General features: G+C 31.1%; 2 protein-coding genes across 2 annotated transcripts; both read left to right on the top strand.

The window, feature by feature from the left end:
* The first annotated feature begins 11,837 nt into the window (after positions 1-11,837).
* LOC111370180 (polyphenol oxidase E, chloroplastic-like) lies at positions 11,838-12,866 on the top strand. Its single transcript, XM_022991874.1, has one exon. The coding sequence runs from the start codon at positions 11,838-11,840 to the stop codon at positions 12,864-12,866; it is 1,029 nt and encodes a 342-aa protein (XP_022847642.1).
* Positions 12,867-12,973: 107 nt separating this feature from the next.
* On the top strand, positions 12,974-13,540 carry LOC111370181 (polyphenol oxidase II, chloroplastic-like). Its single transcript, XM_022991875.1, has one exon. It carries the CDS (start codon positions 12,974-12,976, stop codon positions 13,445-13,447), a length of 474 nt encoding a protein of 157 aa, XP_022847643.1. The 3' UTR covers positions 13,448-13,540.
* Positions 13,541-19,026: the final 5,486 nt, after the last annotated feature.

Genomic DNA, 19,026 nt, shown 5'->3' on the forward strand with positions numbered 1-19,026 from the left:
ATTCTATTTTTTATTTTTATTTTAAAATTTTTCATCTTCTAATGAATAAATGCCAAGTGTTGTATGTCGCCATTTCCTGTCAAATTTCCCTCTTTGAGTAACACAATTGAAAGGAAATACTGCCAAACGAAGAAAGAGAGAAAAAGTTCTTGGAGTAAAAGATGAATAATAAAAAATTGGTTCATAATTTATTGGCTATATAGCAATTTAATCTTTAAATTTTGAACCTCATGTATCCTATGGTGTACACTTTAATTTAGATTTTGCTACATGACATTATCCTATTGAACAATTTAAATTTCAAACAATTTTTTCATCCAATTGACACTTGCAACAATGCAAGTGTCAACCAAAGTATCATAAATCAGTGTACAAATAGCAAAGTTCGGGTCTCAAAAATCTTAGGGTCAGCCCTACCTTTTATCTCGTTCATTCAAAACATATGACTCTTAACACCTTCACCATAACCCAAACATACTTAATTTAGAGACCTAGGCTTCAATATTCCTTCATTTTAATGTGCAAAAGTTGTACATCCAAAATTTCTACGGTTATTATAGTTTATAGGTTTTCCTCACCATTTTTCTTTATGGTTTTCAGGATAATAACACCGTATGGACTTATATTTACTAAATGTGAATTGTTTCATGTTAGAGAAATTCCAATAAAAAAAATGGCATAAAAAAATAAAAATAGGAAAAGAACGGAATGCGATGGATGGAGACGTGGATATCTCGCTCTCTTTAAAGAGATTCAATCCTCTGCGGTTGGCAAAGCATAGAACTTGGGCAGTAGAAATGACCTCTGACTTGTCCCTTTTAGGATACAGCTATCCAACTGTTCCTCGTATAACTCAAACAAAATCTGACCAATTAGTTGTGTCAAAAGTTCCACTAAAAGAATAGCCTTCTTTGTTCAAGAAAAAAAATAAAATAATAATTTGTGAGAATGTAAGAAAAGAAGATGAGACAATTGTGATTGTCTTGGTAATGGATGAATGACCAACTAAATCACAAAAATGTTTTTGCTCCAAGAAAATGAATTAAAAATTGAAGCAAGTGATGTAGTACATGAACTTGCACCAAGGAGACACTTGCTGGCAAGGGCGGAGCCATGTTGAGAACACTGAAATTTTAGGCCCAAACCCTCTCTCTCCTTTTTTTTTTTTTTTTTTTTTAGCAACAGGGGGGGGGGAAAAAAACACATGTTTAAATGTACACTGATTTTATTTTTAGGTCCAAACCCATGATTTTGTTTTATAATTTTATGATCATTAAATTCATGATCAAAACTCAATGTCCGACATGGGTTAAATTATGTTCGCACTGAACAAATTTTCTACCTCCGCCCCTGCTTGGTGGAATTGTTGGTGCACGGGGACAATTTGGATGATGAAAGTCTGATATCAAAGGTGATTTTGGTGCGGAGATTGACTAAGAACCTGTGCTGGTCAGAAGATCTTTTGGACCTAAAACCAGTGGATGAGTGAGCAATACAGCTTGATGGGATCTTGAAAATGGAAGCCATGTTTCTTGATTGAACTGTTGAAAGAGAAATCAAGAATTGCAGAAGCCGAAGAAAGATGCTTAGGGTTAAAATAAACAATTTCAAGAAGTAATAATGTAATGGATTACCCCATTATCAGGGCCTCAATTGGCCCCCGCCATTACCCGGGCCACATAGGCCCCGATAATGCAGCATGTTTCTAATGTAATCGAGTTTGTCTATTTGTTTTGTGCAGGGATTTTTCGACTGATGATGAGGTTGGTGGTGAATTTTAAAATCAAGTTTCTTTAATGAAATTTATGTTAAAAAATGTGTGATTAAGTTAAGTAGCCATCTTTTTAATTTATTTGAGCGGATAATAATGTAATTCTGCAATTGTATGATTTTACAAAAAATGTTCTTATTTCGTCCCGGTTGGTACATATTAAAATTTAGATATTAATTAAAGTTAAAGTCAACAATGAATTTTAATTATATATTTTATGAAATCTACAACTTTTAACTATATATTTATCAATTTTTATCAAAATTTGCTAAAATCTGATTTTAATCCCCATCAAACAATGGCGAAATGGATATTTGTATGAATTTATTTTTATTACTTAATTAATTTATTAAATCTTTTTCAACCATACCATATTGTATAATAATTTGAGAGTTTCTTCTCTTGTGACGTGTTCTCAATCAAAATAAGTTTGTGCTAACAAATAGTGGCGGATTCAAGATTTTGAGTTAGCACAAGCGGTAGTCGGCCGTCAACCGTTGACCGTAATAAAATATTAAGAGCATTTTGATGTCTTTTTTTAATTTTTTAATTTATTTATTATTTATTTATTTATTTTTATTTTTTTGCAAAAAAAATGCATTTTGGAATGGTGATTTGATTGAGAATGTGTAGTTAAAAAATAAAAAAAAATAGGAATTTGCGTATAATATTATTTTATTAAAAATGTTATGATTAAAAAGAAGAGAGAACTGAAATAAATGAAATCAAACAAGACCTAAAATTTAAATATAACAATTATTTTGTTCAAGTTGAACGCATATAATTCTGTTATAAGAATAAACTGTACTCACCAAATAACTTTGTTGCTAGGTTCTGTATAATTCAAAGGAAGAGCATGAGTTCAAATCTTTACAATTGCATTAAAATTATTAAAATCTAATATATATTATTTTGTTAAATTTAGTGTCAAAATTCAATAAGTGCTATAATGGTCAAACTTTTAATAATTCTAATAAGAGCTCAAACGTCTAAATCCCTGTGGCGCCCTCCCTATTGCATTAATTTTGGTAAAAATTGTAGAACTAAAAATATTGGACAATAAATTGATTAGTAAGGGATTTGAACCCATGACTTCCAATATGTACAAGCAACCTCTATCCAATTTAATTAGAAGAGATGTTTGAAATTAAAATGAATTACTAGTAATATAAGCTAAAAAAATTATATTTATTTTATAAAAAGAAAAAAATTTGCTCCCGAGCGATCCAGCACGCACGGCTGTAGGTGCTCGCTAGGTTAAACATGTGTAATTCTAATATACTCGATTTTAGTATTATTCAACTTTTGAGATATTGTTTTGGAGTATTATGGAGGATTCTAAAAATCGCTTGTGATTATTGTACAAGTCATTTGATTGTTATATCATGGGAGTAATTGTCCAAAGATGCCACAGGAATTTAAGGCAGTAAATTTTGCTTTAGGACATCATGTTGTCACGAGTTGGATCTTTGGATAAGGTTTTTTATTTTCAGCATCTTCAATGCTATTCTTGAAAGGTATTTGCAACTAATAGAAAAAAAAATTAGAAAGAAATCAATAGACTTGTGTATATTATACTGAGAACCAAAGTCTCATATTTATAAGGAATAAGTAGGGATATAATGGCAATAAAAATTGGGATTGTAGGATATAATTGTTATTCGTTAATAATCATATTATTTAAAACACTACTCTTTAAATGACACATTAAAAAACATATCTTGTTAAAATATTGTCAAAAAAAGTCAATGGAACAAAACTAGAGTTAAGGAAAACGATTACAATCTCTCCTCTTGATTTCAATAAATGAAAATTCTTGTATTCAATCATTTATGTCTTGTACGTCAATATCTTTAATAATGCAATTCTGATGAATTATGTTTCGTGTTATCTTGATATAGCCTTCAAATAATATCGTCATTATACGAGATATTTATCAATCTTTAATGAGTGTAGTAACAAGATAATTTGAAAAATAGCTCTTATTAATCTTTTAGGTTATAAACTTCATTATATAAATAATGTCTCATTAAAATCTTATTTAAAAAAATCCTGATATAGGAAAAATAGTACATTATTCTTCTAATTACGTTATAAAAGTTGTCACGTAAAAAATATTATCATGAAAATCTAATTAAACAAAATCTTGATAGAGGAAAATAGTGTACAACGTGTATTTACTCCACTCATGATAAAATCATTTGAATTATGCTTCAAGCATATTAAATCTTTTAGAGATAACATTAATAGTCATGGTAGATAAATTTACTATCACGTGTTTCAAATTTCATGCATCGTCAAGATAACATAATATGGACTCGTGATTTCATTCAACACTATCTTTACGAAATTCACTATATTGAGAGACGTGCATAATGTATTACGACTTCATTTTTCTCATATCCTTTTCTCATAAATAAATGCATTTTGATTTGTGGACTATAGATCTAGAAAATTTCTCTACTAAATTCAATTTAGCATTGCGTTCAATTTATTTGGTCAGTCATTACTTTGATCAATATATTTCGATGGATTTATTTCAATTCATCGCTATAAGATGCAGTATATCATGTGCAAAATATTGTCGACAATTTTTTTTTGTTTCGATTCAAATTTTTCTATAATAATATAATTTATTGAGATATCTCAATTTTCAATACATCAGATACCTGAATCTCTTCTAGAGTTCTATAATTTGTTGTCTAAATACTCAATAAAAGTACATGCCTACTTCATGGGACCGTCTTTACTAATTGCTCCCATTTTATTTGGAGATCTTTAGATTAGAATCGAATATCATCATGATTTAGACATGCCATAAATATATTAAATATAATATCGACGAAATGTCGTTCCAAGAGTCAATTTGCGCTGGAGCATTTAAAGTTTGTATGTGAGATGTTATTAATTTCTTTAGTTTGCAAATGCATCTACGTAAATAATCTTTCAAATATTTTGTTCAAATAATCTTATGCGAAGATCTAGATAATATAATGATGTATTAATATTTTATTTTTAGATTCTTAATTCCTTCGCCTAAAACTGAGAAAATTGTTAATTAAAATTGATAATCAACAAATTGCATTATAAAATATCACTCGTTAGGACTTAAGAGTATAAGAATTCAAACTATGCATTTATTCTCCTTTCCATCTCAATACATTATGGTGGATCAATTTTGTATGTGTATATATATATTGCACTATCAAAATAATCAACTGAAAGAATTAGGCTATAATCATAAGTCAATTATAATAGGGAGAACTTTTTATGTCGATATGGTGCAATAATTGAAAAAGTTGACAGTACTTTGTTCTCAATAGTAATGATCAAAAAAATTAAATGAAAGCACTTAAAAATCAATTTTGTTAAACAATTTACTGTAATCTCAACTAACATTTATCAAAAATTTGGGATGTAGATTTACTAGTAATAAAAAGACAAGCTGTCTTGATTGTATAATTTGAAAATTATGTTCATAATTTAAAATTTGAGCAGAAATTTTGCAAATTTCAAATTGCAAACATCATGTGTTCATCTAGTAGATGTATCAAATTTATTAGATACAGATAATATCTAGATGATTAACGTGGAGGGTGATGGAAACCTCATATATTACACTAATTAATTTTTAGAAATATAAAGAATTCAGTTTCTATTTAGCTAGTGATGATTAATGATCAATAATATAGAAAACAAATATCATATAGGAATTCATTGAATTGAAGAATCCTCTAATTCTTTGTTGAATGTCCATTTTAATTCTCAATGTCATATCATTATTGATCCAACTAGTCATGTCAAAGTATAAAAAATTTTTTGGTCAATGAACTTCGGGTTCGTGATATGCATTGTAGTTGATAGTTTTAAAACTAAACAATAATTTTCGTAAAATTGTTAGAATAAAATGTATCGTCAATATATAATTTTATATTATTTAATAAAAATAATGCACGCTCTTCTGGAGCCTCCAACAATATTCAACACACTAGATATAAAATGTTAAGTCCAAAGAATACTTTTTTTCTTCAATATTAACATAATAAAAAATTGTTTCCTTTAAAAATTATAACCCAATATTAAGTTGTTTGATTTTTATTTATTAATGAACATAACGAAATATATACTATTCGAGACGTATGTTATTCGAGAGTACGTTATATTTTATTATTGTTTTTTATAAGCAATATATCAATATTATTCTAAATATTGAAAATTAGTGTTCATGCTCCTCAGGAGCAAATAATATTCTTATAGAATATTAATTATAATATTGTACTATTTCAATAGCAACAACGAATTATTATTTAGAAATATTAACTCTTCATGAGCCATGTATTATTTGTAGAGATGTACTTATTTCGAAGTAATTTATATTTTACTATTTCTTCTTCGAGAGCAATAAATCAATACTTTTTTAAGATATTGAAAATTATAATTCATACTCTTTAGGAATGAGAAATATTCTTTTAAAATATTAATTTTAATGTTTTGCTATTTCAGTAGCAACAACATGGTGAATTATAAATTTAAATTTTATAAAAGAATATCTAAAAATATTTCATCATTTAAAAATATTAAATACCATACAGATAGGATATAAATTTATATAAAAATTAATTACTAAACGTGCATTATGAATTTTTTCCCAACATGCGCACAATTGTCAAACGTAATGATTCCAGCATGTGAATTCCACAATTGTTAAAGGCGGGATTAAAGGCTTCTACAAGCAAACATAATGATTACAACATGTAAAAAATATACAGGAAAACGTTATAAGCCGACAATTAGAAAATATACAAGCCAATGTAATTAGTAGACAGCTAGAAATCAAAGTCAATTGTCATATAAAAATCGGTACAAACCAAAGAATGTCTTATGATGCCTATATATATATATATATACATATATATAAATTCACATGTTATCGAATTAATTTTGGTACACGTGACATGTGATAATTCATCTAATTAGTTTACTTTAATTTTGAGACAATCAGGTTGATAAAGTGTTATAAACTAGAGAGAAAAGAGAAAAAAATATAAAAAATGTCAATAGACTTGTGTATATTATATTGAAAACCAAAGCCCCCCTTTTTATAAGAAAGAATTAGAAATACAATAGTAATAAAAACTAGGGTTACAGAGGCACCGATATAGATGTAATTGTTTGATTATAAGATATTGAGACGTCAAGTCTTGTTTTTGTATTGCTAAAGAAAAATTTAATTGCACGAAGAATTAATTAAGTGTTTAGTAATTTTTATAGTTGTTTTTTTTTTTTTTTTCAAATTACTATATTTCAAAATATGAATTTTTTAGTATTTGGTAAACAAATTTGATTTATTGTTGTTTCTTTGTATAATAACTAAAACGAATATTTATTATAATGACGTCATTTTATATTGTTATTAATATCACATATAGAATTGTTAAAATTTTGTAATAATATGTAATATTATCAAATAAATTTGTGGAATATTAATAAACTTAGAACAGGAGGAATTTGGTTTAATTAGGGAACATGAACCCCATTTTTCTCATAATTCATTTTTCAAAACTCATTTTTAACCACACATTCTTCCATAAAATAACTTTCCATATAAATTCAAAAAAATTTCCTATTTTTTAACACATTCTCTAAAAAGTCAATACATCCCCCTCCAAAAAAGGGGTCTCAAACAGGGGCTAAGTATGATTAGATATATGTAGAAACTAATGCTCCATTTTTGGTTGATTTTAGAGTCAATTGCAAACAATTATTTTAGGTGTTTGGTAATATTTTTTAAAAAATTATAAAAGAATATGAACCCTCTGATTACCAATTTTGAGTAGCCGCAAAATTTTAACTTTTTAGATTTGACTTTAAGTTCCCTAATTTTCTAAACTAGAATATCAAATTTAACCCTAGTTAATTAACTAAATCGTTTTCTACTATATGGAATATGCTTTTATGTGTAATTTTATGAATTTTGAGATTTAATGGATATTAATTTTTATTTTTATTTACTTTAAAATAACTAGAGAGAATGTGGCCTGAGATAAATATTTAATACATATGTGCTGCATTATTCCTCCGCAATTGAGAGGTTAAAAAGGTATAGGTTCAACCAATGAAAAAAGCACATGTCAAAGCACTGACTCTTAAAAACACAACCCATGCATGGGCAACATATTTTAACTTAAAAGTTCAAGTATTATATGCATATTCAAACATGAACTTGGGAGACTATTCTTACACCTCTTTTAAGGAGGCTCCAAACATGGCCACATGATAGTCACACAACGAGTGAACTTGGGCCTGCACTATGCGTCAACCTGTCCATGTAGCACGTTTTGCTGAATTGCCATGTGGGAGGCCGAACTACTATGTTGGTGTCGAATCCATGCGAGAGTCGAACGTTGATGGAGCAGGCAAAGTAGGTAGAGATGTTGCAAAATGATCTTCTAAATAAGATCTTTCAAGATTGATTGATTGATATAACAACTCACTACAACAACCATTCTACGAAGTCAATACGTCACAAGTCTAGCCCCTATGTGTAAGACCAAGGGCAACAAACAGTCATAACATTAAATGTGCTTAAACTTAGGATTGACAGAGTGACGCATAAGACAAAGAGTCTCGGCCATTAAAATGAGATTACGTGTCTCTTCATTCAATTAAATTATTTCTTCTCTTTTATTATAAAGGCTCATATTTAGTGTCATCTGAAAGTAATCAAGTTTATGCTTTCAACATATTACTTTTGCAATCTCTCTTTGCTCTCTATATGATCCTCGGATCCGAACCCTTTTACTTAGCCCCTGTTTGGCCCGTTTTAATTTTGATTATAATGGGGAATAATACATATATATATATATATATATTTTGGAAAAATGGATGATTGTAAAAGAATGAAACGTTTTTGATTTACGTGTAATATTATTTTATTGAAGATTGTGTGATTGAAAATAGGAGAGAGAAAATTTTAATTTAATTTGATGAGATGTAATGGAGGCCAAACGGGCTCTTAAGTGGATCATGTCTTAAGCACGTCCCACACATAAAACATTTGCTCTTATGATGGTTGACTTGACCGTTTGAAGTGTGCGTGACTGTCTCCCCTCCACTTCGAAGTAGGCTACGTGTGCCTTATGATTTATCCAAATATGCAAGACAAGGACTAACGTGGACGTGAGAAGACCTCGGATGTGTTGGCCATGTTGCCCCTACAAAAGATGGGGTCAACAATATACATACTATTTGAAAGTAAAAATAAATTTTACAATACTAGCAATAATAATTATAATATAAAAATGACATTCTAACCAATGTCCAGTTTAATGATTGTATATGAACAACAATAAATCTCTTTAGTTTACCACACAGTAAAATGCTGATTTTGAAACATATAACGATATTGGGAAAAAAAAACAAAAAAATAGTATACCAACCACGAAACTGATTTTTCTCGCAAGCACAACAAATATTGCTGATTCTCTTAAATTATAATAATACCAAACCAAGCCTAAAAGCAAAATCTGAGAAGCTACTCTTTTAGTGTTTCTCAAACTCAGATAGTATAAATTCTTCTATAATCAATGTATATGCTCTTTTTCCCCCCATTTAATGGCACTCCAATAAATGTTTAAATAAAGAAAATGAGGTACCTAATGATCTTGGCATCTAAAATTTTAAAGCAGACCTAATGATCTGGTCATCCATAAAATAAAGAAAGTAACAATATGCTTTTAGTTTTTTATTCAAATTCTGGCACACGTTAAATTTATGTTCAAATTAATATCAATCTCGTTTGATCCATAAATCTTCTGTCAAATCATTTCACATCTCAACAATTTTATTATATTTATATAGGGGCTAGAAGTAATCCAAATTTCCAAAGTTTCAAACACAGCCCCGGGGAATATAGTAAGCATATTAGAAAATTAATAAAATGAGATGAGGTTGAATTAAAGTATGAATAGGGATGGCTGTTTTGGAGTGGCACCCCTGGCCAAAATAGCCGCTCCTCCAATAGGGGCGTCATGTAACACTCCTAAATTTTGGCCTGGTTTTGATTCTGGACAAAATGTAGGGTTGATTTTTTATGGGGTAGTTAGTTGTCTATTGAGTCTTGTTTGAATATTTTATTTGTAAAAGCTGGAAATGTGTAAAAAAGTTGTCAATTGGGTGCTTCTGTACAAGATTGGACCATCATAACACGCGGCAAGATAGGATTTTAAGATGCCTAATTGATTGCACCTTCACTGCTTTAAGGCCTATTTTCTGCATAACCTAAAGCCCTTGATCAAGTTGGCTGTTGGCTCAATTATATACTATAGACTGGAAATGAGACCTCGATGATAAGAGATCCACTATTATTCGACATGTGAAAACACCTATTTAGTTTACACGAGATGGATATAAAAAAATTGACTAAATGTGTTATTCATTACAATTATCGAAACATGTTTATCTTCCCTTAACTCATTCTGAATGTGTAAAATCCGCATCTTCTTTCAAAGGTTGAGCAATGCGTGATTTATGTCACTATGCACATACTAGGTTTTCAAACATAAAGTTTACAAAAAGACCCTTTTTTTTTTTTTTTGGTGTTAACATTGATCACTGAAGAAAATATTAATAATTCTTCAAATTCCGTCTAGTGGTGGGACTGATTAAATTATTATAGATGAAATTGGAAATGAAAACAAATTCTCCTTAGCCGCCATCATAGTTGGTATTAGATTATTGGCTTTGTAGAGGGCATATGAACTCACATGGTAAAGGTGGAATGAGATTTGAGTCTCTTTTAATTGCATCAATTCCATCTAAATTATTTGTTTAAATATATATTTTCGTGTAATGTTTCAATCTTTATTCTTGTTGCTAATTTACAATTTAAAGCTAGTTAAACGAATAAATTTTATATTTACATCATATAAAATATCTAACAACAATTTAAATAAATAATTGAACTCTACTATCTGGACATATTTTACAATCTAAAATGGTTTTATTTTTCAATTTTATAATCCTAGCTAGGATGGTACATTGAACTCGAGATTCATGCTCACATTAGAGTTGAAAATATAAAATATCGTATTAAAAATGTAAAGAGAAATAAATGAGAAACCTAACTCCAATAACATACATACAAATATGATATTGATATTGATAGGATTGATATCTTGATGGTGACTGGGTTTTCAAATCTCTTTTAAATAGTTAATAATTTTTTTCTTTATGTGTTAAACTTGGTCAAATTACTGTGATGATATTATAATGTCACTATTTATACAACATATGAATAACATGGTTTTATTAAATTCAAAATTTCTAGTTATGAAAATGTAGAATTTTCTCTCTCTCTTCCATCGAGAAACTTGCAGGAATTAAATTTCCTGGAAATTCTCGAAAGAACTTTTGATCAAACTATTTGAAATTTCAGTAAAAATTTACACATCGTTGTGGACTTTATTGCGATTTCAATCAAATTAACTCCACAGTAGACGTTATATCTTATTTTATTACTTTTTAAATAACTAAATAAATAATTTCTATCCATTATATATTTGTTTTTTTTCAGACTAAGTTCATATTCATTTTTATGATTTTTTTTTTTCGTTTTTTCGTTTTTATTATTTTACAAGGGGCCTTAGGTACCCATTCGAAACTTCAATGAGATTCATTGTGTCATTTTCATTATTAATCAATTTTACATTGCTTTCTGAGAACTAAATTTTACATTAAAAAATAAAATATACAATTTTGTGTAACATATATAGTCCACCAATGAAAAGCTCAAGTAGAGAAATTCATTACACCTCTTATTCTAAGACTCACACCACTACAATGTGATGCGGAAATATCATTCGTCAAGGCTTAGTATCCTTTTAAATTTATTTGAAATTGAACTTAACTAAAAAATTATTTGGATTAATTAAGTACAAAAAATTTAATCAACTAATTAAGTAGCATATTCCCTAAATTAATACCACAACATGAACCGTCGTAATTAAAGTCTATATAAACAAGCACAGGGATCTCATGCAATTCACATCCAAAAATATTACTAATCATGGCTTCTCTTCAAGCTTCATGCACTGTTCTCTCCACCAATCCCCGCTCCCATTCCTCCTCCTCAACTCAGCCGCTCTCCGCCAAGCCATCACATCTGTTCACCCACTCGAGGCGGAGTCACCGCTTTCAAGTGTCATGCGATGCCAAGAAAAGTGTCGAAACTTTCCAAGGGAAGGTCGATAGGAGAAATATGCCTCTTGGGCTGGGGGGAATGTATGGTGCAGCCAACCTTGTGGCAAATCCTTCGGCTTATGCCGACCCGGTACAAGCTCCCGACTTCACCAAGTGCGGCGAAGCCCATGACGTTCAGACTAACGCTGCTCTAAATGTTAAATGTTGCCCCCCGCTTGCCGACAAGATCATCGATTACAAGCTTCCACCGTTTCAGGTGATGCGCATTAGGCCGGCTGCTCATAGGGCCAGCAAAGAACAAGTGACCAAGTACGAAGAAGCCATTAGGCGCATGAGGCAGCTTGATACAACCGATCCGCAAGATCCACGTGGCTTCATGCAGCAAGCCAATATTCATTGTGCCTATTGCAATGGAGCCCATGACCAAGTCGGGTTCAACAATCTTGACCTTCAAGTTCACAACTCTTGGCTTTTCTTTCCTTTCCACAGGTGGTACCTGTATTTCTATGAAAGAATATTGGGCAAACTGATTAATGACCCAACTTTTGCTCTCCCATTCTGGAACTGGGACAATCCTAAGGGCATGACATTGCCTCCCATTTTCGATAAAACCGACTCACCTCTATACGATGAAAAGCGGGATCCAAACAATAGGGGCTCCGCCATTGTCGATCTTACATTCTCCGGCAGCACAGACAATCTACAGTTGGTGGCCAACAACCTCTCTTCGATATACAGTGAAATGGTTCGCAGCGTCAGCACCACAAATGATTTCATGGGAAAACCTTACTGTGCTGGAACCAACCCAAGTCCAGGACCTGGCTCATCAGAAAATGGTTCTCACACTGGCGTACACTGGTGGGTTGGAACCAAGGATAAATCGGGAACTAATTAAGTAGCATATTCCCTAAATTAATACCACAACATGAACTGTCGTAATTAAAGTCTATATAAACAAGCACAGGGATCTCATGCAATTCACATCCAAAAATATTACTAATCATGGCTTCTCTTCAAGCTTCATGCACTGTTCTCTCCACCAATCCCCGCTCCCATTCCTCCTCCTCAACTCAGCCGCTCTCCGCCAAGCCATCACATCTGTTCACCCACTCGAGGCGGAGTCACCGCTTTCAAGTGTCATGCGATGCCAAGAAAAATGTCGAAACTTCCCAAGGGAAGATCGATAGGAGAAATATGCTTCTGGGGCTAGGGGGAATGTATGGTGCAGCCAACCTTGTGGCAAATCCTTCGGCCTATGCCGACCCGGTACAAGCTCCCGACTTCACCAAGTGCGGCGATGCCCGTGACGCTCAGACTGGCGCTGCTCTAGATGTTAAATGTTGCCCCCCGCTTGCCGACAAGATCATCGATTACAAGCTTCCACCGTTTCAGGTGATGCGCATTAGGCCGGCTGCTCATAGGGCCAGTAAAGAACAAGTGGCCAAGTACGAAGAAGCCATTAGGCGCATGAGGTAGCTTGATACAACCGATCCGCAAGATCCACGTGGCTTCATGCAGCAAGCCAATATTCATTGTGCCTATTGCAATGGAGCCCATGACCAAGTCGGGTTCAACAATCTTGACCTTCAAGTTCACAACTCTTGGCTTTTCTTTCCTTTCCACAGGTGGTACCTGTATTTCTATGAAAGAATATTGGGCAAACTGATTAATGACCCAACTTTAGAATTTAATGACCTTGCTATGTATATCGAGATTAATCGATACACGAGTATGGTTATTCAGGGTACATTTTTGGTGTGATGCTTCAGTATTACATAGCTTATCAGATTTTAGAAATAGATTTTACAGTATTTAGTTGATTCAGTTGAAAGAATGAAGATTTTAATTTAACATATTGTGAAAGGAAATTTTTACTATATACTAGTATTTAGAAAGGTGTTATAAATGATAAAGTATGACCTTTACAAATATCCACTCACTGAGTCGCTAGCTCATATTTTTGTCACCTCATTTCTTATCAGATAGAAGCTGCGTTGAGCCATATCAGAGCCTGTCGTTCGACGAGTTGAGCTTCATCGTGTCCTTGTTTGTATGTCTCATTTTGTTAATCCATACAACATATATTTTGGGGGTTAATGTATTTTGTATCAAAAATGTATTAAGTCTCATACCCATTGCATATTTTGTGTATGTTTTGATATGGTAAATTTCTTTTTCAGTACAATTCCTTGATGAATTAGTATTTTGATGGGCTTGTGTACCCTATTTTAAAGTATGTGTATATGTTTGGGATTTTTGGTTTTATTCTCAGGTGGTTTTAGTCCATTTTTCAGAGGAAACTCTGCCGAAATTTTTATAAAATTATTACAGTCAAAGCATGTCAAGTTTGCCTTGGTGGTGGGTCCGGCATTTAGCTGGTATCTACCATCGGCACACGACACGTGTCGGATCCATTAGGGTGATCGGGACGGGTCGTGTCAGTTCTTCCCTTGAAATGAATAAGGTCAAGCACTCTGCTTGTAGGCTTTTGTTTGTGGTAATTCCCTGGTTTGACTTTATGTACCAATAAGATTTCTTCCTTGTATTTCCTGGTTGATTGTTCAATGAAGTTTGATTGCTTTCTCCTTTAACGTCAAGTGAAAAATATTTCTAGCAAAAGAAAGTAAGTTCAGTCTTTGTTAATTTGTTAAATTCATGTTTGGGAAGCTTTTATAAAATGATTTAAATTATAAATAGATAAAAATGAGCGACGAATAATAAGTGAGTTATATTTGTGATCCCTCCAAACGTATAAATAATAAGTAATTTGATTATTTATAAACAATTTATATACATGAGCCAAACATAAGCCAAATATAGTCGTTCAGTTAAACTTGTTTAATTATAAATGTCAATTGGTTATTAAAAATTGTTAAGATAAAAAAAAAAAAAAAAAAAAAAAAAAAAAAGGGAAAAAAAAAAAAAAAATTTTTTACACCTTTTTAAAAAAAAATGCATCAAATTAAAAACTTTAATCACTCGTTTAACTTATTCAGTTGTCGCACTAAGCACTTTCCTCACCTTTTCTCTATTTCTTTTGTTACATGTGAACATCTCCGAAGATGGCAGACTAACTAGTAGAGAGACTCAATCTCAAGTTCTATAAATGATGCGATTTCGTCATTTTCAATGGAATCGTTTTTTGAAAAATCAACAATGTTGAACATGATATTGCTTTCACCTTCAAGTTTATTTATTTCGTACCGGAGTCAATATGATCTCCACCTGATCATAGTACCCAGGAGCGTATATACCATGATTTTTTTGTCCCTTTTTTCTTTCACTCTTTGACTATGGTTTGCAACCCTGAGATTTGATTCAATGTAGAGCTTGGTCATCAATTCCATTAATTTTCATGATCAGTTTCTTTTTCCTTTTTATTGCTTTGTACAGGATCTTTCATCTCATGCTTTATTTCTTATCCTTGAAGAAATTTTATTTTCTCCACTCTTTCCACCAAATTTTCCTCTTTTTTATTTATTTATTTATTTATTAATTTTTTTTTTCGGGTTTCCTTCCTTTGCCTTGTGCTAAGATCTAACGTTGTCGAAGATGTCATAGTTGGTGGTATCAAGATCATTCCTTTTTTGCGTTATCTAAATGAGTCGTTCCATTAAATCTAATAATTAAGGAACTTTTGATTTGGTTTTCCTTTTCTTTTTCCAGTTTTTTTATGCTACTTAGAACTTCCAAAAAAAATTTTAATATTTCATTTATTTCTTTTGTTTTATATCATGGTTTAATTTTTTAACTTTTATCTAATTTGAAAGGTAAGTTCTAATTTTCCTAGAAAATATATTCATTCATTACTTCACGACTGAACTTTTGATGGACTATGCCTATATATGTACACTAATATATAATATATTAAATATCACATCAAGTAAGAATCATTTTTTTGGACGATTTTAACTCTATTACTCCCTCCGTCCCATTTAGAATGCATTTTTTAATAGTGTGTTGATGAGAAATGCATTGTTAAAAAAATAACAAATCACTGTTTAATAATGTAATATTATTTGTCTAGAATATTATTTTATTGAAAAATGTGTGGTTAAAATGATATCAAATCATTGTTTAATAATGTATTTTTTTATTTTTATTTTTGAAAATAATGTGGATCAAACAAGTCTTTAATGTTATTGAAAAAATAATTTTTGCTAAGATTTCCTAGTTTACTCCTATTTAATTTTCAACAACTAGTAGTAAATTATTATTGGAATTAGTAAATAATTTGAAAATTGATTTCAAGAAGTAGGCAAATTATTGGGAAACGTCCATGTATTTGGATGATTTCAAGAAGTAGCCAAATTAAGTGAGAAAAATTGATTATAACTAGACAAATTAAATAAGGATATATTAGTAAAGGAATAAAACAAAATATTCTAAATTAAAAAATAGGACTATATATTTGGGAAAAGAAAAAAAGAAAATTAAGCCTATATAAATTGGACGGGCCATGGGGGGTATAATTCAATTATTTCAATAGTACCTTACATTTTCATTTTTCAATATATAATAAATATTATAAAATCTTTGTTATGTAAGAATTTTGTATTATTAATTCTCAATTAATTAACATTCACATTAATTTAGATTTAATGAATTGACTTGATGAATCTTGATCTACATGAATCTAAAGTTATTATAGATGAATTTATTTCTATTCATGTATCCAAGAATTTTAATGGATATTTAAATTTATGTATTAACAATTAATTTTTATGTACCAAATGTAGTGCAAAAAGGTTGCTCATTTGTAGTATTTCATCACCATAAAAAATTTGAATTATAGAAATTGAGTTTTTAAGAGTACAATTTTCTTCTCTTAAATTTCTATAATAAATTTTATTTTCTTTAGTTCGTTTGAGATTCATTAAATTCTCTCGATAAATTGATATCAAATATTACTTTTATAATATTTATAAAGTATTTCAAAATAACGTGCAATGCACGTTTAACTCTGACTAATGATATTAAAATTTGCACAAACAATTGAATAAAATAGTTTGATTCACGGAAACACCAAACATTTTGAGCACAACATTTCTTCATCTTCCATATATCTTTCAATGTCCGCCTACATTCCAATAGTCTTCCATTGATATTTTTATAGATGTGCATTATTTCCCATTTTTTAAAAGTAATTTGTCCTTTTCGTTTTCAACTGACGATTAAAAATATGGGACGATTAATTTATAAAATTATCCGCCATTCTAGTTGAAATTTACAAGGAATCCAGGTAATCTTTCTCACAATTTTGCTATAGTTACGTCAAATTTGACATTGTTGTGGGATAGAACATTTTATACATTGATTTTAACGACACTTTAAACAACTGATGACATAGATTTTGACACATCTTGAAATGTCAAATTTAATGTACACAAAGAACGTATTAGTTTAATTCTCTTTTCCAAGTATTGGAAAAAATTTAAACAATATTTGAAAGTGTTTATAAACGGTTTTAATTATTAGATAAAAATGAATGATTGAGAAGTGAGTAGTACTTATAGAAAGAATTGTGAAAGGCTTGGTTCAATTGATACCAAGACTAGCAAATGAATGTATATTTATATGAGTTCTGTATATTGTGATAAAAAAGGAAAGGACAATTGATAATTACACAGGATTACAAAAAAAGGAAATAATCAATGTAATTAAAATCAGACTATTATGACTGCATGATTAGTACCAAGATTCATGCCAAGATGCGTGCCAAGGGATCAGCAATCAGTCTCTGGTGATTTTTGTGTTTGTTACATTAGCATCCCCCCGCAAGCGAATGGGGGCTGTACACACCATAAGCTTGTCTCGTAGGGAGCAAAAACGAGATGAGGAAAGTCCTTTTGTAAAGAGATCAGCAAGCTGGTCTACAGTTGAAATAAAACGAATAACAACATCATTGTTGAGAACCTTCTTACGAATAAAGTGAACATCAACCTCAACATGTTTGGTATGAGCATGAAAAACCGGATTGGAGGCAAGGGAAATTGCACCAATATTATCACAATGAATAACAGGAGGAAATGCCAGTGAAATATGCAAAGTCTTGAGAACCATTTGAAGCCAATAAACTTCAGCGACTGTCATTGCAAGAGCACGATATTCAGCCTCTGTACTTGATCGAGAGACTATAGGTTGCTTCTTTGCACACCATGAGACTAGAAAGGGACCAAGAAAAACACCATAACTTGTGGTAGATCAACGATCATCTGGATCCCCAGCCCAATCTGAGTCAGAGTATGCTCACAAGATGAGAGAGCCACGAGTGTAGTATAGGCCATGATCAATAGTACCCTTTAAATAGCGAAGAACATGCTTGGCGGAGGACCAATGTTCTGTAGTGGGTGAATGCAAGTGTTGGCATAATTGGTTCACAGAGAAGGCAATTTCAGGGCATGTGAGAGTACAATATTGAAGAGCTCCCACAATTTGACGATACTCTGTGATGTCAGGTAGGGACTCCCCAGAATGAGAAGAAAGTTTGCTTCCAGTAACACAAGGGGCATTATAGGGCTTGGCACCAACCATCTTTGCCCGATGTAGCATGTCAATAATATATTTGCTTTGATGAAGATGAAGGCCATGAGAATCTCGAACCACTTGAATACTAAGAAAGAAATTAAGATGGCCAAGATCCTTTAAGGCAAATTTAGTGTGAAGCATGGCAATCAATGATGAAATAAAAGCATTATTATGTCCTTTGATAAGGATATCATCAACAGATACAAGAATATAAATAAGAATATCATCTTGCTGAAAGGTAAAAAGAGAGTGATCCACTTGAGAACCAATAAAACCCAATTCCTTTAAAGATTGAGAAAGGCATTTGAACCAGGCTCGAGGAGCTTGCTTGAGTCTATAGAGAGCTTTGTTGAGCTTGCAGACATAGTCAGGATAATTAGGATCAATAAAACCTCGAGGTTGTTCAATGTAGACTTCCTCATCAATAGTACCATGTAAAAAGGCATTGTAAACATCTAATTGATGAATGTTCCAATTAAAATGGACAGCAATTGCTAAGACCAGTCTCACAATAGCTGGTTTAATAA

The sequence above is a fragment of the Olea europaea genome, chromosome 21 (genome assembly GCF_002742605.1).
Source record: "Olea europaea var. sylvestris chromosome 21, O_europaea_v1, whole genome shotgun sequence".
Lineage (NCBI taxonomy): Eukaryota > Viridiplantae > Streptophyta > Magnoliopsida > Lamiales > Oleaceae > Olea > Olea europaea.

What these genes read in the sequence shown, in the direction of transcription:
- LOC111370180 (XM_022991874.1), top strand. Translation starts at nt 11,838, where the DNA reads ATGGCTTCTCTTCAAGCTTCATGCACTGTTCTCTCCACCAATCCCCGC.
- LOC111370181 (XM_022991875.1), top strand. Translation starts at nt 12,974, where the DNA reads ATGGCTTCTCTTCAAGCTTCATGCACTGTTCTCTCCACCAATCCCCGC.